Source organism: Engystomops pustulosus, chromosome 4 (genome assembly GCF_040894005.1).
Source record: "Engystomops pustulosus chromosome 4, aEngPut4.maternal, whole genome shotgun sequence".
NCBI lineage: Eukaryota > Metazoa > Chordata > Amphibia > Anura > Leptodactylidae > Engystomops > Engystomops pustulosus.
Window position 1 is genome coordinate 207,893,579 of NC_092414.1, and position 25,717 is coordinate 207,919,295.

At 45.0% G+C, this 25,717-nt stretch overlaps 2 protein-coding genes across 3 annotated transcripts in view; both read right to left on the minus strand.

The window, feature by feature from the left end:
* The window catches only part of LOC140128224 (A.superbus venom factor 1-like), a 224,420-nt gene that overhangs the window by 128,027 nt on the left and 70,676 nt on the right, over positions 1-25,717 (minus strand). The window lies entirely within an intron of this gene.
* Positions 1-25,717, minus strand: part of LOC140125844 (complement C3-like) — a 60,778-nt gene that overhangs the window by 11,812 nt on the left and 23,249 nt on the right. Inside the window, exons 8-21 of the mRNA XM_072144720.1 lie at positions 17,489-17,555; positions 17,025-17,111; positions 16,278-16,481; positions 14,590-14,665; positions 9,069-9,228; positions 8,899-8,994; positions 8,656-8,806; positions 8,294-8,457; positions 7,637-7,795; positions 5,054-5,113; positions 2,628-2,712; positions 2,420-2,471; positions 1,162-1,249; positions 985-1,074 (exon numbers count right to left, since the gene is read on the minus strand). Of these exons, the coding sequence (XP_072000821.1) occupies positions 985-1,074; positions 1,162-1,249; positions 2,420-2,471; positions 2,628-2,712; positions 5,054-5,113; positions 7,637-7,795; positions 8,294-8,457; positions 8,656-8,806; positions 8,899-8,994; positions 9,069-9,228; positions 14,590-14,665; positions 16,278-16,481; positions 17,025-17,111; positions 17,489-17,555 (1,539 nt within the window). The remainder of the gene's footprint in view (positions 1-984; positions 1,075-1,161; positions 1,250-2,419; positions 2,472-2,627; positions 2,713-5,053; positions 5,114-7,636; positions 7,796-8,293; positions 8,458-8,655; positions 8,807-8,898; positions 8,995-9,068; positions 9,229-14,589; positions 14,666-16,277; positions 16,482-17,024; positions 17,112-17,488; positions 17,556-25,717) is intronic.

Consider the following 25,717-nt stretch of genomic DNA (forward strand, 5'->3'; position numbering starts at 1 on the left):
TCCCTTTGAGGTAATCAAGCGCATCAATTAAGTGGCCTACAAACTCCGCCTTCCTCCATCAATGCGCATCCCGAACTCCTTCCATGTGTCCCTCCTGAAGCCAGTCGTCTAGAACAGCTTCTCCCAGCAATCCCCTCCTCCGGCCCCTGAGGCTGATTCTCCAGATGTATATGAAGTCAAGGAGGTTCTGGACATGAAGTTCGTGAGGGGTAAGCGGTTCTTCCTTGTAGACTGGAAGGGGTTCGGGCCTGAGGAGAGATCCTGGGAGCCTGAAGAGAATATTTTTGATCGGACTCTCCTCCAGAGGTTTCTTGGGACCAAGAAGAAGAGGGGGAGGCCGAAGGGGGGGTACTATCACGGGCACCCCCGCGATCCATACCACGGATCGCGGGTGCACCCGTGCCTCTCTCCGCTGCCCCGGTCCCCCGCGCCCGTGCTCTCACCTCTCCTGGCTCCCGCTCCCGTCCGGACTAGGTCCCGCGCGCGGCCCCGCTCCCTAGGGCGCGCGCGGCAGTGTCTCCAAATTTAAAGGGCCAGAGCGCAGGTAATTGGTGCTGGTCACTTCCTGTTTTGTATTTAACCCTATGACTCCCATCATTCCCTGCCGGATCTTTGTGTGTATTCCATGGTGAAAGCTCCCCTGCGATATTCCTGCGTTCCTGTCTGCTTCTGCGTCCCTGTGGTTCCTGCATTACCTGTGCCCCTCTGTGTTGCCGTGTTACCTGAGTTCCTCTGTGTTGCTGTGTACCTGTGTCCCGTGTGCCTGTCCTCCTGTTCCTTCCTGCCTGGACCTCCCGTTGCTGACCCCGGATTCTGACTTGACCTTGCATCTCTGCCGCCTGCCTTGACCTTCCGCCTGGACCTGACCACGAGATTTTTCTACGCTATGGTATACTATCTATGGTATACTGTAGTAATTGAGTCTGGATGTTGTATCACGTGTTTGGAGCTTGTGTCTAAACCTATGAGAGTAGCTGATCCTACCTTATCCATGTAGATGATGAGGGATCCCTGAACATTGTCTTTATTGTTATTCTCAAATTTGAGAATATTTGTGTCCAGTCCTTTCATCAGCTGTGAGGAAGCAGAACATAAAATACATCTTATTCTTATTGAAGATCAAATAATGACATTGGAGAAATATTCTAATCAATGAATCACCTTACTAAGACTGTCCACATCGGGGGTAAATCCAGTCATCATGGAGACCTCCAGGATGGACAGGGTGGCATCGCGATTCTTAAGATGTCTGGAGAAGGAGAATAAGATTGATGGCAGATGACACCAGGGTAACATAATATTGGTTAATAGAAAACATACTGCAACAGAGAAAAAAATATATTGGGGCACATTTACTAAGGGACCGTCAGACGCATTTCCGTCGGGTTTCCCGAATTTTTCCATTTTGCGCTGAATTGCCCCGGGTTTTGGCGCACACAATCGGCTGGGGTGCATTGGCGGCGGTTTTCATGTGACACAAATGGGGGGGCGTGGCCGTCGGACAACCCGACTGATTCGGACAAATAGCGGAATTTAAAAATCAAATTGCGTCGCAAGATCAGCACTCACATCCACTGGAAAGAAGAAGGTGAACTCCGGCGGACTTCGGCGGGGAAGCGACACATGTAGGAAATTGGACGCACGATCTTGGTTAATCGCGGCAGCTCCAAATCCTCGTCGGACATTCCGGACCGGCGGCGTCAAGGGGGCAGGTAAGTAAATGTGCCCCATTGTATGGCATATGAGCAATTACATGGTAAATGTCTCCCTGTGGGACAAATGGCATAAATGTTCAAATGGCATAAAAAAGAAAAAAAAAATTTTTTTGTCATTTTTTCATTTAGAAATGTTTGAAGAGGTGTTTTCTTCAGGAAAAATGTTACTAGCAGAACTTTTTAGTACATTTTCCAAATGTAAAAAATGATGGGGTTTATTTTGTCTTTCTAAATCACACAGCCCCTTTATAATGTTTTTGTAATTTTTTTAATATGGTTTGAAAAATGGAAATGTTTCGAGAAAAATTTTCTTTTTTCTTTAGGCTACCGAAGATATTTGAACCCTAGGGTCTCCAGTCCCCCATACAATTTAGTTTAGGTAAGATTTAATAGAAATTGATGTCCCGTAGAGACAGTCAGGCACTCAACCAGAATGTGCCTGCTGCATAATACAGAAGACACCCGCACTGTATGGAGCTCTGGAAATACATTCGTAACAACTCTGTACTGTATATGTCTGGCGCTCATCATTCATTTGTTGAAAATTTACAACACCCTCTTTTTTCATGTAAGCCTAAATGAATCCACCTCACTTTTTTCCAAACATTTTAACATATATGTATTATTTATAATTCTTGTGATTTTTTTTTTTTATGTTACGGTTTTTATCCTTTATTTCTTGACTTTTAGAGGAAATTTCTTACCTTGCACAAATCGTAAGCGATGCTGTTGCCAAAGCCCCTTCCGGAGCCCTTACTGTCAAAGATAAAATAAAATGCTCGGCTAGTATTTACCATCGGTAAGAAGCTTCCACCACACAACACATGAGGCGGCTCTCCTCCGACGTGACGCACTATATACAGACATGCAGTTTGGTTGCAGGGGGTGATTATTTTTTAGCCATGTACTTACCATTAGGTTCTTCTTTAACACTAACCGAGAGATCAAAGTTCTTACATTCCTTATCTTTATTTGTAACGTGGTAAACCGATGTAACCTAAGGAGTCCAAGACGAAAGGAGAAAGCTTGAGAGATTAAAAATAGCATCTTGTATTACTGCACTATCCTGCAGGGAATTATACATCGCAAAGAGCAGAAAGCTCTTCAGGCTGAAAACCCCACCCAGAGCACTTTGAGGTGCTGCAAACCTGGATTTAAAAGTTCACTTTACACAGTCCTTTTGCTACACTCTACACATACAAAATATGGTCACTCAGCACTCGATGGCCTATGCCTAGTACTGTCTACAGTTTATTATGGTCAAATCCAATGATGTTTTCTCTTTAAGGACTTCTTTTATGTCTCTCCTCTTCTTTGATAAACTGTGACATACACTATTACAGGTGAATACTGAAATGCCCTTTGTTGTGCAGATAAGAGGCAGCACAAGCTATGGTAGTCAGGGCTGCATCTGCCATGAGGCGAGATGACAATCTTCCCTCAGGCGGCAGATGTCCGAGTCCTGAGAAGGCAGCAAAATGTGGGACAGTAATGTTTGTAAATTCAGTGGGGAGAATATATCCTGGAGGCAGGGGAGGTCTGGTGATTGGGGGGGGGGGGCGTAATTTCAATTTTTGCTTGAGGCAGCAAATAGTTTAGGGTCAGCCCTTGGTAGTGTGTGCCATGAAGGCCATAACGGCGTGATGGAGAGTATAGCTATGTAATGTGGACAAAACTATGGGACTGTAAGTGCTAATTTTTTCAGTGGGAGGTTTAGATTTGTGTCGCGTGAAAGCCGGCGCCAATGCGCCAAAATCCGATCGCGTGCGCCAAAAACCCCTTCTAAATGCAGCGCAAAACGGAAATCGTCGGGTATTCTGCGGAAATCGTGCGGACCCTTAGTAAATGAGCCCCATTGTACTTCATCTTATCACTTAAATTGTTTAACTAAGTTTTGCGTTTCATTTAGAAATAAAAGAAAAAAAAAAGTTTTAAATGTTCTGCTTTCTAGGTATTTAGTCAGACCACCCAAATAGCTTGATAACCGATACCCAATATGTGGTGGTGACTGCTGTACGGGCGCACGGCCGGGCATAGAATGGAAGGAGCCATTCACAGCAGGTTTGTATTGTCACATTGTACAAGCTATAGAATTTTTTTTCTGGTAATGCAAACATATGAGGCTTATTATTTGTGGGGTGAGATACAATGTACAGATAATTCATTTAGGAGATCTATAGCTTATTCATGAGATTTTATTAACTATTTCACGGTAGACACAAAGAAAATCATCAATTTAAGTTGTGGATTTTAAGCCCTTTTTATCGTCCACTCACCGTAACATAAAAATAATATTTTATCTTATCTTTCTTACCAATATTGGAGAAAACCACATTTGTTTTAGTATGAGCAATGAGGCATAAGTTCTGGATTTTTTTTTGTTGTTGACAGAACTGGTTGAGGGCTTATTTTTTGTGAAAAGGTTTAGTCTTTTCGGCGGTACTAGTTTGGGGCACGTAACTTCTTTTCATCCCTTTTTAGAAAATTGATGAAAAATGATATATTAGGTAAAAATGTAAATTTTTTTTTAACTCTGTCACCGTGCAGGTTCAATATTGATTTAGATTTATTGTACAGATTGATACGGACATGCTATGTATGTTTTTTGAGTTTTATATACTGTATTTGCTTTTTAAATGTGATTAGGGGACTTTTATTTATTTAATTTATTATTATAAAATGAGTTTTACTGTTTAAAAAATTTTTTGAACTTATTCCACACTTGGGCTTGAACAAGTGTTTGTTTGATCTCTTGTTCGAGCCCTTACACTGCAATACACTACAAGACTGCATGCTCACTTAGTAACATCGTAACAGCTGGGTCCTGCTAGGAGGAGGAGCCAGAACCCCACGGCTGCTGCAGGAAGGATCGGATACCCCGGTAACTTCATCGGGGGTAGGGAGATGCGGGGGGGGGGGGGGGGGGGGGGCGGGAGGGAGTCCAGTTTTCTTATTAAAAAAAAGGGAGGAGTTAAAATGTTCCTCGATCTCTGAGTTGAAGCAGAGTCCATATAGACTCCAGTAGAGTTGTCTTTTGACAGTGTCCAGATAATTTGTACATTGTCCATTTACTTTCCTCTACAAAGACCACCTTTTAATCCCACCAGTGGAGGTAAAGCTTTGCATATGTAGGGGCGCAGGGCCCATTGCCAATCCACCACTTTTGGCCAGTCTGATTTTTATAATCTTAACTGTAAGCATTGTTTGGCGTCATGGAGTTGGAAGTACTTTCTCCACTTCAGCTTGTACGCAAGCCAACTATCTCTATCTTTACATCAGTCTCTTAGTCAGTAGCTGAGGCTTAGTAATAGTGCTTCCCGAATCCAGTGAGAACCTACCGTCAATGTTACTTGTCCGTTACCCACAGCTCTCACAACAAATTCTTTATTCCTTTTGGTCTGTAAAATAGAATCATATGATTACTTTTATATTATTCTGCATAGAAGACATTAAATACTGTATCATCTGAAGTACCTGTTAGATGGAAGCACTTTCCAAAGTGTGTAGCACTAGTATGTTACCACATCTAATGCCCCCGACCCAACTACAACAAAGACATTTAAAACTGAATTGGTAGGGAATTATCACAACTATGTAGATTAGTGAAGAGTTGACCCGTTAAAGGGCACCTGTACCCAGAGGGCCATTTTTAGCATAGGACAGGTTGCCATAGTACTGTATGAGTAGAAGTGACTGGATCGCTTCTGTCCCATAGAGGGGTAGCGCATGCCAGGGCTTTCCCAGGGAGGATGCTGATGATGAATGCCACTTTGAGTATTCAGTGATAAACTGGGATGGCATAAGTTCAATGTGTAGGGAGCACTGAGTGATTTAGCCCCTACACAGCTTGGGGTCTCCATCATACTTGTCAGGCATCGAAAGTCTTAGATTTGGTTCAGCAGCAGATAGACAAGCCCGGTTAGCATGAGTAGTCACTAGAGTAGTCGCTGGAGTGGTCGCTGGAGTGGTCGCTGGCGTGGTCCAGCAACTGCTGGAGCATAGCGGTGACTTGACCCAGCTGTTCTCCTTGTGAAGAAATCTGCTGAGACTGCTGGAACACAACTCTGATAAGATCAGCCAGTCTTGGAAGTGAAACTTTGTCGGGGTCCATGCCAGATCTTACTGTCAGGCTTCTGGGGAAGGGAGCCCCTGGACCACTGCGGACGATGACACAAGCCGACACCTGGGACCGGAATCTAAGTTGCACCCGATCTTCATCAGAGCTCGCCGGTTGCAGGTTGGTCTTGCTGCAGCGTGGTACCACCAGGTCGTTCCACAGGTGCGACTTGACAGGCAGTAGGTCGATGAGTGGTTCAAGGTCAGAGCTAAGCAAGAGGTCTGGGCTGGCAGGGGAGGAGCAAAGTTGAGAACAGGTCTGGGGTCACAACAGGAAATCCAATCACTAGCACAAGGCACAGGGAACAGCTTTCTCATCGGCAATAGCACGAAGATCTGGCAGGGTGTGCAGGAAGAGGCAGGCTTAAATGTTCTTCTGAAAATGGCCAGTGCCATTTAATGGCGCAATGGCCCTTTAAATCTTCTATGGCCGGCGCACACATGCCCTAGGAGTTGAGAAGCCGGGGGCGCGGCAGAGGGAGCCGAAACAGGAGCCGGCCAAGTAAGGAGTGCGGGTGACTCATAATCGGGGAAGAGGGGTACGGGTGAGCCCGCGACCGATATGATAGCTTCCTGCCAGATTCTTCAGCTGAGTACCAGGGGAGAGAAGGGTGGGTGCAGGTATTTTAAATACCAAAGTTTGGCAGCTCCTTTGCATTCCTCCTCCCTTCCTCATCACTGAACATTCCTCCAATCTCCACTCCTTCTACAACCTCTCTCACATGTTTGACTCACCCCTGCAAGCTATCCTCGTACTTGCACAATGAACCCCCCATCCACCGGCATGCACACTTAAAAGTGAGGGCGGCTTACAGCGTCTCCATTTGCAGTAAACAATGCCAGGAGGAGAGGGATCACCACCCAAACGTGAGAATAGCTTCTGCAGTGAGACATCTTCAGGAAGAAGGAGAAGGAGAGAGAGGATGTGGGAGGGGGTAGAGATGTAAAGAGTGACCTTTGGGTAAAGGTTTTGGGCAGTGTAAAAAAGATACAACTGATAAATGTGTCTTGTAACAGCTCAGGGACTATTTTATCAAAGTCTGTTTGACTTTTTCGGGGATTGCACGGCTGGGACAGGTATTTAACAGGTGTCTGCGTTGGGATTGTGTCGCACGCAATCGTTGTGTCGCACGCTGCAGTGACAGAAATTGGGGCACGTGCCATTGGTCGATCCGACTGATTCGGACCAAGTGCTGGATTTAAATTTTTAAATTGTGTCGCAAGACAATGCACTTACATTCACCACAAAGAAGAAGATGCACTACGTCGGATTTGAGCGGGGAAGCGACACATGCACGATATCGGGCGCACGATCTTAGTGAATCACTGCACAGGGCATTATCGTCTGACAATGAACTTTCTGCGAACTCCGTCGGGTGGGTAAGTAAATGTGCCCCAAAATGTTATCATAACCTCATCATACTAAAGTTTCTATACACATTTACAATCTGGATTTAAAGGGAACCTATAAATATATCCCCGATGTATCTGGTTGCATTAATGTCAGTTACAATGAAGGGGCATTCTGAGGCGGGGAGAGCTTGACTTTAGAGCTGAGCTCTCTGCCTCCATTACTTCATACAACCATTTTACATCTCACTTCAAAGTTGATTTTCTTGATGATGTCACCACGTTGAGCCATGAATGAAACATGAACTTTAAGCTTTTAGCTGTTTCACAACATAATGCTAGTGGTTTATTAGGTCAATTTCTGCTGACTGGTTCCCTGCAAATGGTAAAGTCACCCTTTTCTACAAAACCTACAGATACAGAAAGCAGAATGTACAGATCATGGCCATACTCACCACAGATGTGCGCGCCACCACAGCATTCTCTGAATTGATTCGATATTGTACTGGAAACCGATTATCTGGGAGATCAAGGGTTACATCCAGTTGTATCTCGTTTGTAGTTGGGAAGTCCATCTGACATTGCGCCAAAGCTTGGAACATCATAAGTGTAGCCTACAGAGAACAAGGACAGCTTTTTTCAGACACAATTCAGGTCATACATAGGGGTGGGTTCTGGTAGACCGGAAACCCAACTTTTGACACTTTATTCCCTCCCAGTTATTTCTACTCACCATTGGCCCCACTGATCTGCCAGCACCCAGCACCCTAAAGCTTTTGCCATGGTGGCACAGGGTTGCAGGTAGTGGAGCTCACAGACTTGCTGTAATGACTCATGAACTTAGTCACTATACAGCACCGGGTCACTCTTTAGGGAGCTCAACCTGTCGCCCTTTTCTGTACTCCTAATACTTCTCTACACTACTTGTACTACTGCTACTTCTAGAGCCCTAAATCAACCTGACTGGTCCTCTTTAAATGAATATGCTGTTTAGTATAAGTTTCGCTTTATCCCCCCTCCCAATGACACTAATATGTTAATCGATGTGGATCTGAGTGTTGAGACTTCCACTTATCATAATGAGGAAGTCCCAAATAATTTATATCACTTACTTGGGTATTGCCATAGACTGTTCCATAAAATTTTTGCTCAGTTATCCAGCGTATTATTGGTCTGGTAAGAATATACTGCTTCAAGCGCAAGAGAGCCAGAAGAGCATAAGACGTGGCCTCAATAGTAATGAGACGGGACCCTGGATCACTCCAATGAGAATTGTCTAGTGGAGGAAAGGGAGAGACAGTTATGGAAAACATCGATGGCGTTTATTACAAACGACTGCAGATTTAACCATTATACCTGTAGACATATCCATTTAACCAAATTAAAAAATATCTGATTTACCTTCTGTGCCACAATATTAATATCTTCCAGTGCCCTGAGTAGACTATAGGAAGTATCCAGAGAGCTCCAGTACCTGTGATAGCAGAAAGTAACTTCTGTGGATGATCTATGGCCCCAGCCATAGTGAGAGCATAAGAGGTAATAGCGATGGTGTACGGTTTATCAAGAGCTGGTAACTGACCCAACAAGAAGCTGCTCGCCTTCTCTATACTGTTCTTCAGGATCTATAAAAAATTATGGAGGACAGATTCTGCATGAATCCCGGCATGTACTTCATAATGATGACACTTAGGAATGATAAAGATATCTCCCTCACATTGACTTGTGGAGTACAGATCTCCTCACTTTCCAGCATAGCGATGAGGACAAAGGCTGTAAGTGCAACATCTTCTGAAGACCCTTTGATACCTCCCTGGGGAGAAGAAAAATATTGAAAAACTAAAACCACATAACACAATGTACAAGGAGCCTTCAGCTGATACATACCACCAACTCCTGATGAAGAACCGGGGCGTCTTCTTTGAACATTCCATTTGGTTTCTGTTTCTGAAGTATCAGCCATTTGATGGCGCCACACAACACATTGCTGTCAATGTCCACCAGTGTTTGAGCCATTGCAAAAACCTTGGCTACGTAAGCTGTGAGCCTGGTCAGAGATAAAGAGCAGTGTCCAAATGTGTAAATAAATCTATCGTCAATCTCCTCTATTCTCATAGCTGTCAACTGATCTGGAGCAGAAAGCGGCCGTTTCCTCTGCTTTTCACACAGGCCCCGCCCACCATTCACTTCTGGAGTAACTGCCGGTCAGCAGAGCTGGCATTGGTGTAAGGAAGAGGAAGCAGAGCAGTTACCTATGGTTCTTCATCTACCAATGGCCCATTACCCAGGAGCCCTCTATGGAGTGACATTGTTCTAGCTGCCATAGAGTGTACATATTGGTAGCCACACTGAGGTCTTCTGGCTCATTAGCATAATTTGTAACAGTTGATTTTTAAGGGAGCCAATGGACTTTTTTTTTGCCTGAGGCGTTTGCAGTGCATTTTAAATGAATCATCTTCCTGTCTTTTAACTGAACATGTGGGAAAAAACGAGATCTGTATGTAGCCTTATAAATCATTAGGCTTGTCCCTCTTGCTCTGTTTGGCCATCAGACACTAAACATTTATTGAGATATCTTGGTAGTCTAGTTGTCAAAGCACTGCGGGAGGCCTGAAGGGGCCACTGTTGTTGGCTTTGTAGACAGAGATCTCTTTCTGTTTGGAAATAGTTTTACTGTGTGGGGTAGTTATGGTGTTAGGGCAGTGAACATTTAATTTGTCTGTCATATATATAGATTTCATCAACTGAATGTTATTAACTCAAATGTACCCATCGATGTAGTCATTGAGGCACATTTACTTACCCGTCCGCGGAGTTCCCCGGAGTCCGACCAGAATTGCACTCTGCCGTGATTCACTAAGGGCTCATTCACACGGCCATCTGCGGGGACGTACATGCGGCCGCATGTACGTCCCCATAGACGGCAATAGCGGCACTGCGGGGATCCGGTGCCACACATGTGTGGCACCGATCCGGGCCGCACACTGCAAAATGATAGAGCATGCTCTATCTTTTGGCGTGTGTGCGGCCGTGCGCGGCTATTCTCTATGGAGGGAGGAGGGGGTCACCTCCTCCTCCTCTCCAGCACACGGCGGTATGCCCGCACGGCGGGCATACCGCTGTGTGAATGTACCCTAAGATCGTGCGCCCGATATCCTCCTTCTTCCCGGTGCATGTAAGTGCATTGTCTTGTGACACAATTTGAAAGTTAAATCCAGCGCTCAGTCCGAATCAGTCGGATCGTCCGATGCCCCCCCCCCCATTTCTGTCGCATTAAAGCAGTGCAGCTTCGCCACAATCCGATCGCATGTGACACAATTCCCAGTTGAATACCTGTCACAGCGGCGCAAATCCCGAAAACTTTGAAAATCCGACCAAAGTGCCATCCGCAGACCCTTAGTAAAAAAGCCCAGGGCGCATTTGCTGGACGAGGGGGCGGCGGCCATGCTGCCACCCGCCCGCCCATGCAGCCACCCATGTCGGCCGGCACATCCTCTTTCCCGCCGGTCGAGAAACATCCCCTTGCCTGAAGTGCAGCCCTACCAGTCCGCTCCTGACTCCCCCCTGCAACCCCCCCGCCCGCATCCAGCCCCCCAACCTCCGCTCCCCCGCCACCCCCCTTCGCTCCGCTCTCGGCGGCCTCCCTCCCCCCCACCACAAGTGGAGGAAAAGGCAGAACCTTCCTGGACAATAAAAGAAAAGAAATTTTATCTGTGCATATATACCGCATTTTCCGGGCCATTAGGCGCACCGGAATATAAGGCCGATATGTAATAATTCCATATAAAAGGCGCATTGGACTATAAGGCGCAGGGTCCGGGGGCGTGGCGGAGGTCCCGACGGGACGAGACGCGACGCCGAGACGAGACGCGGAACGCGGGGAAGGTGAGCGGGGAAGGTGAGCGGGGAAGGTGAGGGGGAGGTGGAGAATGGCATACTTACATAGGTCCCCGCTACCGGAGACAGCAGATATCCAGCGGGAACTGCAGACCGACGCGGCAGAGGTTGTTCGTGCCGCGTGGTCTGCAGTTCCCGCTGGAGATCTGCTGTCTCCGGTAGCGGGGACCTATGTAAGTAGGGTCCGCTGCCCTCCTATAGGGCGCACCGGACTATAAGGCGCACTTTGGATTTCCAAGGAAATCCAAGGCTTTTATGTGCTCCTTATAGTCCGGAAAATACGGTATGTTTATATGTATGTGTGTATGTATGTATGTATATATATGTGTATGTATATGTGTGTATATATATATATATATATATATATATATATATATATATATATATATATATATACACATGGAGACATGTAGCAGAGCTGAGGTGGATACTGTACACTATGTGCATTTTATACTACAGGGCGGTACACTATATGCATTTTATTCTAAATGGCGGTTCGCTGTATGCATTTTGTACTACATGGCAGCATGCTGTATGCATTTTATACTACTTGACAGCACGCTGTATGCATTTTATACTACTTGGCTGTACATTGTATACATTTTATACTACAGGGCGGTACACTATATGCATTTTATTCTACATGGCGGTTCGCTGTATGCATTTTGTACTACATGGCAGCATGCTGTATGCATTTTATATTACTTGACAGCAGGCTGTATGCATTTTATACTACTTGGCTGTACACTATATGCATTTTATACTACTTGGCTGTACATTATATGCATTTTATACTACTTGGCGGTACACTATATGAATTCTATACTACTTGGCGGTACGCTGTATGCATTTTATACTACATGGCGGTATGCTGTATGCATTTTATACTACATAGAGGTACGCTGTATGCATTTTGTAGTACATGGCGGCAGGCTGTATGCAATTTGTTATACATGGCGGCACGCTGTATGAATTTTATACTACATGGCGGCACACTGTATCTATTTTATACTACATGGCGGCACGCTGTATCTATTTTATACTACATGGCGGCACACTGTATGCATTTTATACTACATGGCGCCACACTGTATGCATTTTATACTACATAGCGGTATGCTGTAAGCATTTTGCATTGCTTTATTTTCACACAGAACCAATATAATGGATCTAGTCCTGACACTGCCTGATATATTACATATATGGGGGGGGGGGGGCTCACCTCAGGCAGCAGAAAGCTTGGTTCACCCCTGAATAAGCCCCATTGTGTCCCTTAGAAATGGAGTACAGTTGTCCTTGGATACAACCACCTCTGCTGGCGTGATTGCCCAAAGAAACTAATTGTTTTTACAAATGAAATGGCCGGAGGTTACTGGATGTTCCCTGCAGTCCTGTGGTGATGAACGCTGAATGAAGGTGAATTGACGCCTCGATAAAACATGCCTGGCTACTGCTGGAAAAGTACGGGGGTGGTCGTATAAAAAGGATGACTAATTTGTTTGTAAGGGACAACGCGGCTACATTTATAGGAAATTATCTTCACATAGATAATTTTTTTTTTAAATAAATGTACCTATTCAAACTTTGGAAACTTTTGTTTGCAAATGGTGAATGCATATGTGAACAGTGAAATGGTAAGGTTCATTATGGTATTTGTTTAATAACAACTAATTAAACATTTGATCTAAGATGCCCTGAGCTAAGCCTATGTAGGATGGTGAAACAGTCTCCATTTTGTGTATGCACCTGTTTCTATAAATAGCCAACAAATAACCAAACAAAAAGCCCCTTTAGCAGTGATGTAGAGACCCTGTTTGTTAGAGGTGGAGCTCCAGGAAGGAGGAGTTAGTGAGCTGGCTCTTTAGGCTCCGCTCACTAAGAAGAGCCGGCTCTTCTGGCTCCTGAAAAGCTCCCTATTGAATATATATTAGGGAGCCTCAGTCCAGCCAGTCACCCCCTCTACTCACTGAACTGACTCCCATTGTTCACGCAATCTGGCTTTTTGTGCCACCTCGTTCGCGAACGATCCATCATTTGGAGGAGTGTGTGGCAGACATGAGTCAGACTGCTGACTGAGTGTTCCAGTGTCATCCATGAGTGAGAGCATTCCCTAAGGGACAAAGACGCTGCAAGGAGAACTAGACCCCGGACAGTGGCAGAATGCTGGATCTGAAGGAGGGGATTGGCATCAGGAACCCTGCTGAGAGGACAAGCGGCAGCATAAGTGAGACTGTGTGTTTGATGCAAGAAACCCCTTTTCCAGCTATTTCTGAAGGTTAAGGTACCCAACAGCATACCTCCCAAGAGAAAAAGAGGGACAAAAGCCCCTCCTCCTTTTTATAAACTACGCCCAATGTCTCACCCACAAGCATAGTATAATAAGTATAATATCAACCTTGATGGTGCCCACATAGTACAATGCTCCTTACTTTGGTCAACTCTCCCCAATGTGGTCATCTGTCCTTCAGGCTCCTCTTGTAGCACCCTGTCCTCCAGCCTCCTCCTGTCCTCTAGCCTCATTCTGTTCCCTACTGCCCTTTAGGGGCCCCCTGTCCTCCAGCTTCCTCTTGACCTCCAGTCTCCTCCTGTTATCCAGCCTCCTCCTGTAGCCGCCTGTCCTCCAGTCTCCTCCGGTACACTCTTGTCCTCCAACCTCCTCCTGTCCCCCAACCTCATTCTGTCCCCCAACCTCATTCTGTGGCCACTGTCCTCTATCCTCCTCCTGCGGCCCCCTTTCCTCCAGCCTCCTCCTGTAGCCCCCTGCCATTCAGCCTCCTCATTTGGTCTCCTGTCCTCCAGACCCTCCTGTAGCCCCCTGTCCTCCAGCTTCCTCCTGTCCTCCAGCCAACTCCAGTAGCCCCTTTTCCTCGATCCTCCTCATCCTGTAGCCTCCTGTCCTCCAGCCTCCTCATTATGAGGTCGGTCTCCTCCAGCCTCCTCCTGTAGTCCAGCCTTCTACTCCTCCTGTCCTCTCTCAGCACCCTCCTCCTGTCCCCCAGCCTGCTCCATCATCCTCCTGTCCCCCAGGCTCCTCCTGTCCTCCTGCCTCCTCCAGCATCCTCCTCATGCCTCCTCCAGCATCCTCCTCCTGTCCTCCAGCATCCTCCCACTTTCCCCCAGGCTCCTCCTGTCCTCCTGCCTCCTCCAGCATCCTCCTCATGCCTCCTCCAGCATCTTCCTCCTGTCCTCCAGCATCCTCCCACTTTCCCCCAGGCTTCTCCTGTCCTCCTGCCTCCTCCAGCATCCTCCTCCTGTCCCCCAGCACCCTCCTGTCCTCCTCCAGCACCCCCCCTTCCCCCCAGCCTCCTCCTGTCCTTCAGCATAGAGCACACCAGAGGGCACCGCGCTGTGTATATAAATTTGGAGTATTTTTTTTCCAAAACCATAAAATCTTTCTTGTCTGTGACTTTGCTGTATCCTGGGGAACCCACCCCAGAACACGGGTTACACCTGTGCCAAAAATGTCATATATATATTTACCCTACATCAGTAGAAGTTATTGTATCCTCACCATGTGCTGGATGGTCTGCTGCTAAAAGCTGCATAGGAATCGTCTGCTTTACGGAAGACAAGTAGCTGTACATAACCTGGGAGACAGGAATCAAATCAATATTAACCTCCTATGTAGTAAAACAGTCATATATCCAATTCCATGTTAATTCTTCACTTCCTTTACCATTGAAGGACAGCTTACTACCTCACTTCCACCGATGTAACTAAAATACCTTCATCCAGTGACCATATTGTGGTAAGATTTCAGTTCTGCACAGATTATCTGCAGGGTTATGCAGCAATGTTCAGAAATATACAACAGAATTCTATATTAATACGTGTAACATCTATATCAGTGTCATCCTCAGTTCATGCTGTGCGGCGGAGGAGGCGCTGCTTTTATTGCTGCTTGTCATGATACTTGTGGATGTGAATACGGGCTTAGCTTGCTGGATGTCCAGGAGTTGCTTGCACCACACTCTTCTCCTTCTGCAGTCTACTCCAGTCCAGCAACAGTTAACAATTGTGACTGACAAAGTTCTGCTCCCATCAGTCTGGAGCTGAAACGCTGGTTTCCCATAAGTATTCTGCTCATTCTTAGTCCTTGCGAGACAGGCTTTGTTTTCTGCATTCATACTACTTTGATCTTGTTCAGAATACTCTTTCATATTTGTGATTTTGTACTTCATTGCTATCTCTGTTGTGACTTGGCTTGTCATCTATGCCTCCCCCTTTGTGTTTGTTTGTCCTGTTACATGTTTACACTTTGTTGCAGGGAGGGACCGCCATTTATTTGCCTATACCACTCAGGGTACGTGAAGCAAGTAGTTAGGGTTTTTGGGGCGGCTGGACGTTAGGGCTCACTGTCCTGTAGAACCTGGTCATACATTACATAAAGAATATTCCAGGAATCTGACAGGCCGTGTTGTCTTTATTTTTTTCTTGTATCCTGCATACTTTGGAACACATCAGACATCTCCATAAACAAATCCTTTATAGACCACAGAAACACTGATACTAAATGTCACTGCTGCCACCACTGAATGGCCATCCCTCAATCTCTGTACAATTTTAGACATTTAGTTTATGTTTATTTTACTTTTTTTGTCCCTTGTGAAAATCTATCTGTGAAGACCAGATAAACCATCAAATTTTTAGGGTTCTAGATAATGATGACAATACATTGTTCGTGGATACAGGTGATATTGGATGTAGGAACATTGGGGGTCATTTACTAAGGGTCCGAATCGCACATTTTTGTCGGGTTTCCCGAATTTTTCCGATTTGCAGCGAATTCCGCCAGGATTTTGGCGCACCTGATCAGATTGTGGCGCATCTGCGTCGGCTTTAACGTTACAGAAATCGGGAGGGGGGGGGCATGGCAGTTGGAAAACCTGACGGATTCGGAAAAACCGCAGAATTTAAAAAAACATTTGTGTCGCAGGATCAATCACTCACATGCACCAGGAATAGGTTGGTGAACTCCAGCGGACCTCGGCAGAGCTCGGCGCAGCAGCAACACCTGGTTGATATCGGGCGCATGACCTTAGTGAATCGCCGGAAGACCCGAATCCTCGTCAGAGAACGCGTGGCTGGATCGTGACAGGACAGGGTAAGTAAATGACCCCCATTGTTTCTAGAGCTTTCTAGTCTCATCTGAAGGATACTTTATCACTTTTTGCTGCATATTATACAAATGTACCTTACCCCTTTTGATGTTGCTGATGGCTTCTTCTCTTCGGTTGAGACCAATTTTCTCCCACTGGTTGGTGGCATCGAGGTAAATGGTTGCAATTACATTGGGAATCATAGTGATCATGTTGGATTCTCCATTACCACGTGGAACAGCAAATAAATGGTTGAAATTCCCTCCATCGATGACATGCTCTGTCATTTGGCTTCTAGGGATTCCTATATTTATCCATAAAATATAATTTCAAGCAGTGGACATAGTAGTAGGCAAAACACAATCTTAACATAATGGGGGAGATGTATTACTCCGTCTGCGCCAAAAACTGGCATAATTTGCACCTTAAATTCAGCGCGCCAAATTTCCAGCTAATAGGAGATGCTAAGTACCACTCACCAGTCTTAGGGCACATTCACACTGACCTATGCCCTCAAGGCTACGGCTGGGGGGAATACATCCAGCACCCTGGAGAGGAGGAGGGGTGACCCCTCCCCTCTCCATAGAGATCCACGGCGCACTGCCTGTAACATGGTGAAAGATAGGACATGCCCTATCTTTTTCCTGTGTTCGCAGCAGCATGGTGCAGGTCCGGATGAAGATACATCACACTGTTTTCCTAATGGCCTCAACACAGCACAACCCCCTTCCTATAGGTGTAAGATTTAGTGTGTGTAGTTTGCACAGACTCCCATAATATACAATGCGGAGCCCCAGGGATGTGAAGACATGGATGTGGTAAAAGTGCAGTAAGTAACATGATTTACCTTGAATATTCACAATTGTTTCCACATTTGTCCCCGGTACAAGGTTTTTCTCATCCACGGCCGGTACCGTCACCTCCTGAACTCCATCTATTGGAGGTAAATGGCACATCAGACTTTCACTAGTTGTGTGTAGATGACTGGAAGTTGGACATATATCATATCCTTGCACCAGTTTTGTGTTGCGGCTGCACTGTTTCCCCCGGGACAATATACTCTGCACCTTAAGGGGCATTCCAGCGCTAATCCACACCGGGCACCAAATTTCCGTTGAAAGTCTGACACCATTAAACTGGGTAAACAGAGTGTACCAAAAAATCCTGGTGCACTCAGTTTAAGCATGATTGGCGCATGCAGGGTGCACCAGATTATTTGCCTCAATAGTGATAAATCTGGTCTGATCCTATCATCATGTGTTACTCTACACTCTGCTCACAAGTCTTTTAAAATAAGAAGCATGGACTCACCTTTTCCTGTGACCTGTGGATCCAGTATTGCAGATATTATATTTTTTGTAATACGATCACCTTGTGGCTGAAAGAGATGGACAGAAGTAAAATGTGTGTATGTGGATAAGTTGTACAATAAATATGAAATATTATAAGCTAAAGACTAGTTGCATGCGCGGCTGATACATATACACATACGTATTGCTATATATCGGTGCATAAGGCGTGCAAGACGCCAAGACAAGAGACATTTGTTGCTCGTGTCGGCCTCTCCACCACCAGGTTCTGTGCTCACTGGAATTTTGGAAACAATTGTCATATGGAAAGCAAAGGGGTGAGGATCCTGCTCGTGAGAGCTTACAGTCTGAAGGATTTACTTAATTAATTGATATCTATGTTGGGATTTTTTTTTTCTTTGCCATCATGGATTGAATGGGTTATTATCAACATCTGGTGAGAATTTCATGTCAATAGCACCTTTAGAAATATACACTTAAAAATATACACTTAAAAAAAAATAAAGGGTACAATAAGATCCCACATCATCTGAATTAATGAAAAATTCCAGCTACAATTATTTATTCATTACATGATTCTCAAAATCAAATTTTAGACTAATTTAGCTTCAGTGGAAATATTTCAAAACAAGGAAATGATGCTTAGTAGCCTGTGGCCTCCACATGCCTTTATGACCTCCCTACAATACCTCAGCATGCTCCTGATGAGGCTCAGTATTGTGTGTGGCCTCCACATGCCTTTATGACCTCCCTACAACACCTCAGCATGCTCCTGATAAGGCTCAGTATTGTGTGGCCTTCACGTGCCTGTATGACCTCCCTACAATACCTCAGCATGCTCCTGATGAGGCTCAGTATTGTGTGTGGCCTCCACATGCCTGTATGACCTCCCTACAACACCTCGGCATTCTCCTGATGAGACTCAGTATTGTATGTGGCCTCCATGTGCCTGTATGACCTCCCTACAACACCTCAGCATGCTCCTGATGAGGCTCAGTATTGTGTGGCCTTCACGTGCCTGTATGACCTCCCTACAATACCTCAGCATGCTCCTGATGAGGCTCAGTATTGTGTGTGGCCTCCACATGCCTGTATGACCTCCCTACAACACCTCGGCATTCTCCTGATGAGACTCAGTATTGTGTGTGGCCTCCACGTGCCTGTATGACCTCCCTACAACACCTCAGCATGCTCCTGATGAGGCCCAGTATTGTGTGTGGCCTCCACATGCCTGTATGACCTCCCTACAACACCTCGGCATTCTCCTGGTGAGACTCAGTATTGTATGTGGCCTCCACGTGCCTGTATGACCTCCCTAAAACACCTCAGCATGCTCCTGATGAGGCTCACTATTGTGTGTGGCCTCCACATGCCAGTATGGCCTCCCTACAATACCTCGGCATGCTCCTGATGATGCTCAGTATTGTGTGTGGCCTCCACATGCCAGTATGGCCTCCCTACAATACCTGGGCATGCTCCTGATGAGGCTCAGTATTGTGTGGCCTTCACATGCCTGTATGACCTCCCTACAATACCTCAGCATGCTCCTGATGAGGCTCAGTATTGTGTGGCCTTCACGTGCCTGTATGACCTCCCTACAATACCTCAGCATGCTCCTGATGAGGCTCAGTATTGTGTGTGGCCTCCACATGCCTGTATGACCTCCCTACAACACCTCGGCATTCTCCTGATGAGACTCAGTATTGTATGTGGCCTCCACGTGCCTGTATGACCTCCCTACAACACCTCAGCATGCTCCTGATGAGGCCCAGTATTGTGTGTGGCCTCCACATGCCTGTATGACCTCCCTACAACACCTCGGCATTCTCCTGGTGAGACTCAGTATTGTATGTGGCCTCCACGTGCCTGTATGACCTCCCTAAAACACCTCAGCATGCTCCTGATGAGGCTCACTATTGTGTGTGGCCTCCACATGCCAGTATGGCCTCCCTACAATACCTCGGCATGCTCCTGATGATGCTCAGTATTGTGTGTGGCCTCCACATGCCAGTATGGCCTCCCTACAATACCTCAGCATGCTCCTGATGAGGCTCAGTATTGTGTGTGGCCTCCACGTGCCTGTATGACCTCCCTACAACACCTCGGCATTCTCCTGGTGAGACTCAGTATTGTATGTGGCCTCCACGTGCCTGTATGACTCCCTACAACACCTCAGCATGCTCCTGATGAGACTCAGTATTGTATGTGGCCTCCACGTGCCTGTATGACCTCCCTAAAACACCTCAGCATGCTCCTGATGAGGCTCAGTATTGTGTGTGGCCTCCACATGCCTGTATGACCTCCCTACAAAACCTCGGCATTCTCCTGATGAGACTCAGTATTGTATGTGGCCTCCACGTGCCTGTATGACCTCCCTACAATAGCTGAGCATGCTCCTGATGAGGCTCAGTATTGTGTGTGGCCTCCACATGCCTGTATGACCTCCCTACAACACCTGGGCATGCTCCTGATGAGGCTCACTATTGTGTGTGGCGTCCACATGCCAGTATGGCCTCCCTACAATACCTGGGCATGCTCCTGATGATGCTCAGTATTGTGTGTGGCCTCCACGTGCCTGTATGACTCCCTACAGCACCTCGTCATGCTCCTAATGAGGCTCAGTATTGTGTGTGGCCTCCACATGCCAGTATGGCCTCCCTACAATACCTGGACATGCTCCTGATGATGCTCAGTATTGTGTGTGGCCTCCACGTGCCTGTATGACCTCCCTACAACACCTCGTCATGCTCCTGATGAGGCTCACTATTGTGTGTGGCCTCCACATGCCAGTATGGCCTCCCTACAATACCTGGGCATACTCCTGATGATGCTCAGTATTGTGTGTGGCCTCCACATGCCAGTATGACCTCCCTACAATAGCTGGGCATGCTCCTGATGTGGCTCAGCATTGTGTGTTGCGTCCACGTGCCTGTATGACCTCCCTACAACGCCTAGGCATGCTCCTGATGAGGCTCAGTATTGTGTGTGGCCTCCACGTGCCTGTATGACTACTCTTCAACAGCTGGGCATGCTCCTGAAGAGGTGGCAAATGTTTCCCCAAAGGGATTTGCACTCAGACCTGGATTGAAGCATGAGTAAACTCCTGGACAGTCTGTGCTACAACATGGTGCTGGAAGACGCACTGAGACACATTGGCCCACATTTATTATTCAATCTGCACAAGAATTCTGGCATAGACTGCACATAAATACATGAACAAACTGGTTGCACATATATTTATAAAGTGTTTGCGCTAGAATAGTGCAACCATGACACAATACTGTGCACAGAAAGGGTTGTGTCAGTGCATATTTGCACCGGCCGCCACATTTATGTCAGAAGTCAGCTGCGGCCTACATGCAGTTTACCATTAATAAATGTGGTCCAAAGTCCAAAATGCGCTCAACTGGATTCAGGATTAGGGAACAAGGACGCCAGTCCATAGCTTCAATGCCTCCATCATGCAGGAACTACTGACACACTCCAACCACATGAGGTCTAGCATTGTCCTGCATCAGAAGGAATTGGGGCCCACTTCACCTGCACGGTGATGGGCTGTAAGCACAACAGCGACTTGTGGACGTCAGGACCTCATTCCACCCTCATGAAGTCTGTTTCTGACAGTTTGAGCAGACACACGGATATTAGTGGCTGTTGGAGGTGATTTGACAGGGCTCCTCATGTTCCTCCTTGCACAAAGGATGAGGTAGCGGTCCTGCTACTGGCTTGTTGTCCTCATATGGCGCCCTCCACTTCTACTGGAGTATCTGTTCTATGCTCTGGACTTTGCGCTGACAGACACAGATAACTTTTTTGGCACAGCACAAATCAGGGGCGAACTGGCCATTAAATCCACCGGGGGAAATCCTCATGGGCCAACTGCGGGGCTAGTCTGGGACTGGTGGGGCCGGTCTGAAAATTAAAAAAAACATGTACTCACCTTTCTCAGGCTCCCCTGCAGCTCCGCTTTTTTATCCAGTCCAGTCGGCAGTGACAGCTTATTTATTAGTTATTTGTTATTTTCTTGTACATAGAGGGCAGTATTATAGTAGTTATATTCTTGTACATAGGGGGCAGTATTATAGTAGTTATATTCCTGTACATAGGGGGCAGTGTTATAGTAGTTATATTCCTGTACACAGGGGGCAGTATTATAGTAGTTATATTCCTGTACACAGGGGGCAGTATTATAGTAGTTATATTCCTGTACATAGGGGGCAGTATTATAGTAGTTATATTCTTGTACACAGGGGGCAGTATTATAGTAGTTATATTCCTGTACATAGAGGGCAGTATTATAGTAGTTATATTCTTGTACATAGGGGGCAGTATTATAGTAGTTATATTCCTGTACATAGGGGGCAGTATTATAGTAGTTATATTCCTGTACATAGGGAGCAGTATTATAGTAGTTATATTCTTGTACATAGGGGGCAGTATTATAGTAGTTATATTCTTGTACATAGGGGGCAGTATTATAGTAGTTATATTCCTGTACATAGGGGGCAGTATTATAGTAGTTATATTCCTGTACATAGGGGGCAGTATTATAGTAGTTATATTCTTGTACATAGGGGGCAGTATTATAGTAGTTATATTCCTGTACATAGGGGGCAGTATTATAGTAGTTATATTCCTGTACATAGGGGGGCAGTATTATAGCAGTTATATTCCTGTACATAGGGGGGCAGTATTAAAGTAGTTATATTCCTGTACATAGGGGGCAGTATTATAGTAGTTATATTCTTGTACATAGGGGGCAGTATTATAGTAGTTATATTCCTGTACATAGGGGGCAGTATTATAGCAGTTATATCCTTGTACATAGGGGGCAGTATTATAGTAGTTATATTCTTGTACATAGGGGGCAGTATTATAGTAGTTATATCCTTGTACATAGGGGGCAGTATTATAGTAGTTATATTCTTGTACATAGGGGGCAGTATTATAGTAGTTATATTCTTGTACATAGGGGGCAGTATTATAGTATAAAACAAGAAAAAAGAAACGCCGGCTCACCCGTACCACTGGTGTAGATAACAAGTCCGCACTCCAATTCACGGCAGGTGCTCCGGAAACAGGCCTCCGTCCACAGGCCCAACAAACGTGTAGAAAAGGTAGATTTGGATCCAGCACTCTTATGCCAAACACGGAGACGGTCCAATGCAGAAAAAATATAATCCTTTATTGAAGATAAAATCATGCGGACACACAAAAGCTGATTGTAAGGGATCAACGCGTTTCGGCAGGAGCTGCCTTAGTCATGATCTGATATATACAATAGAACATGGTGCTTTTAAAATACCCGCTTCATGACCTCACGAGTCAGGTGACCAATGTGGGAGGGGTTACACACGTGAAGTTGATGGACAACATGTCAATCATGAAATCATGTGATGCGGTGTCAACCCTCATGAACCTGAAATCGTGGGGCAGAAGAAATCCGGCAATAAAACATTGTAAACTTTACAAAAAAGACAAATGGGACTCCAATCATGGCACGACACACAACGCACTGAAAGAATGTAAATGGCATCCACGAAAAGATGAGGTACTGCAATACATGAACTTCTACATCAATCGCTGAGGCAGGAAATGCACAAGTAAGTAAACACAGGTCATTATTCACATTGTTGGATTATAAATGACACAACATGTGGAAAAACGCAATGGCATAAAGTGCGTCGAATAACATCTATGGGGAAACGGGACCACAGGTACGTCTCTATGTTAACCATTAAATAAGGTATATGTAAAGTGCTCTGGTAACATGTCATGTACAAAGAGACTACGTAAACATAACACTCGTAAACATAATACTCGTAAAGTGCCTGGGTGTAAACCTAAGATGAGTTACCGTGGTAATTGGCGGGTGGAACCACATATGAAAGCAAATATAGAGGCACATAAATGATGTTAGAGTGACATAAGTTGTTCTAGAGAGACATGCAATATGTAAACAATATGTAAACAATATGTAAACAATATGTAAACAATATGTAAACGTCAAGTAACATCTATGGGGAAACGGGACCACAGGTACGTCTCTATGTTAACCATTAAATAAGGTATATATAAAGTGCTCTGGTAACATGTCATGTACAAAGAGACTACGTAAACATAACATTCGTAAACATCACACTCGTACAGTGCCTGGGTGTAAACCTAAGATGAGTTACCGTGGTAATTGGAGGGTGGAACCATATATGAAAGCAAATATAGAGGCACATAAATGATGTTAGAGTGACATAAGTTGTTCTAAAGAGACATGCAATATGTAAACAATATGTAAACAATATGTAAACAATGACATAAACAAAACAAGGAAAGGGAGATGTAAGTAAACCAATGCAGAAGGGAAAAACACACATATCTAGGAGGAGAGAGGGTGATGTTAATATGTTAATATGATATCAGATCTTTTATTCAAACCCTCTGGTTGCCGACTGGCTAGGGTAAACATCCAAAAAGTCTCTCGATTGAGAAGCTTACGTTTAATATCTCCCCCTCTAATGGGTTGGTATACTCTCTCTATACCAGTCCAAGAAAAGCCATCAGTGCGTTTATTGTGGCAATCTCTAAAATGTTTGGAAATAGAAGAGATGTTGACAGAGTTATTGCTTATGTCAGATAGATGCCTGCGTATCCTTATCTTTAGGGGGCCAGCTGTGTGTCCTACATATTGTTTATTGCATTTCAAACAGGAAGCTACATAGATGGCATTGGAGGTGTTACAATTGATATAGGATTTAATGTTATGACATGTGCCTGTGTGCATGGATGTAACAGTATCCCCTATTTTAATGTAGTCACAAGCTATACACTGCTTATGTCCACACTTAAAGTTGCCTCTATATTTAAGCCAAGTGGGTTTTTTCTTCTCTTCACTGAGAAAGAGGCTCGGGGAAAGACTATTGCCTAGGGTGGGAGCTCGTCTGGCAATATATTTTATTCCTGGAGATATGATTTCTCGTAAAATGGGGTCTTGGATAAGCATTGGAATAAATTTTTTGATAATATTCGTTATTTGGGAATATTGGTTACTGTATGACGTAATAAATGGTACCCTTTGTTTCCCTACTTCCTTAGTGTGTTTCTTTTCGTTCATATTCAATAGTGCTTTTTGTGAAACATTATTAATTTTTTTGGCCGCTATAGCTATGTCTTTGTTTTTGTATCGACGAGTTCTTAATCGTTGACCCAAGTATTGTCTCTCCAATTTGAAATCCTGATCTGATGTACAGTTTCGTCGTAGCCTAATCATTTCCCCATAAGGGATATTCCTAATAACGTATTGGGGATGACATGAGGGACATGCAGTACCTCATCTTTTTGTGGATGCCAGTTACATTCTTTCAGTGCGTTGTGTGTCGTGCCATGATTGGAGTCCCATTTGTCTTTTTTGTAAAGTTTACAATGTTTTATTGCCGGATTTCTTCTGCCCCACGATTTCAGGTTCATGAGGGTTGACACCGCATCACATGATTTCATGATTGACATGTTGTCCATCAACTTCACGTGTGTAACCCCTCCCACATTGGTCACCTGACTCGTGAGGTCATGAAGCGGGTATTTTAAAAGCACCATGTTCTATTGTATATATCAGATCATGACTAAGGCAGCTCCTGCCGAAACGCGTTGATCCCTTACAATCAGCTTTTGTGTGTCCGCATGATTTTACCTTCAATAAAGGATTATATTTTTTCTGCATTGGACCGTCTCCGTGTTTGGCATAAGAGTGCTGGATCCAAATCTACCTTTTCTACAGTATTATAGTAGTTATATTCTTGTACATAGGGGGCAGTATTATAGTAGTTATATTCTTGTACATAGGGGGCAGTATTATAGTAGTTATATTCCTGTACATAGGAGGCAGTATTATAGTAGTTATATTCTTGTACATAGGGGGCAGTATTATAGTAGTTATATTCTTGTACATAGGGGGCAGTATTATAGTAGTTATATCCGTGTACATAGGGGGCAGTATTATAGTAGTTATATTCCTGTACATAGGGGGCAGTATTATAGTAGTTATATTCTTGTACATAGGGGGCAGTATTATAGTAGTTATATTCTTGTACATAGGGGGCAGTATTATAGTAGTTATATTCTTGTACATAGGGGGCAGTATTATGGTAGTTATATTCTTGTACATAGGAGGCAGTATTATAGTAGTTATATTCCTGTACACAGGGGGCACTATTATAGTAGTTATATTCCTGTACATAGG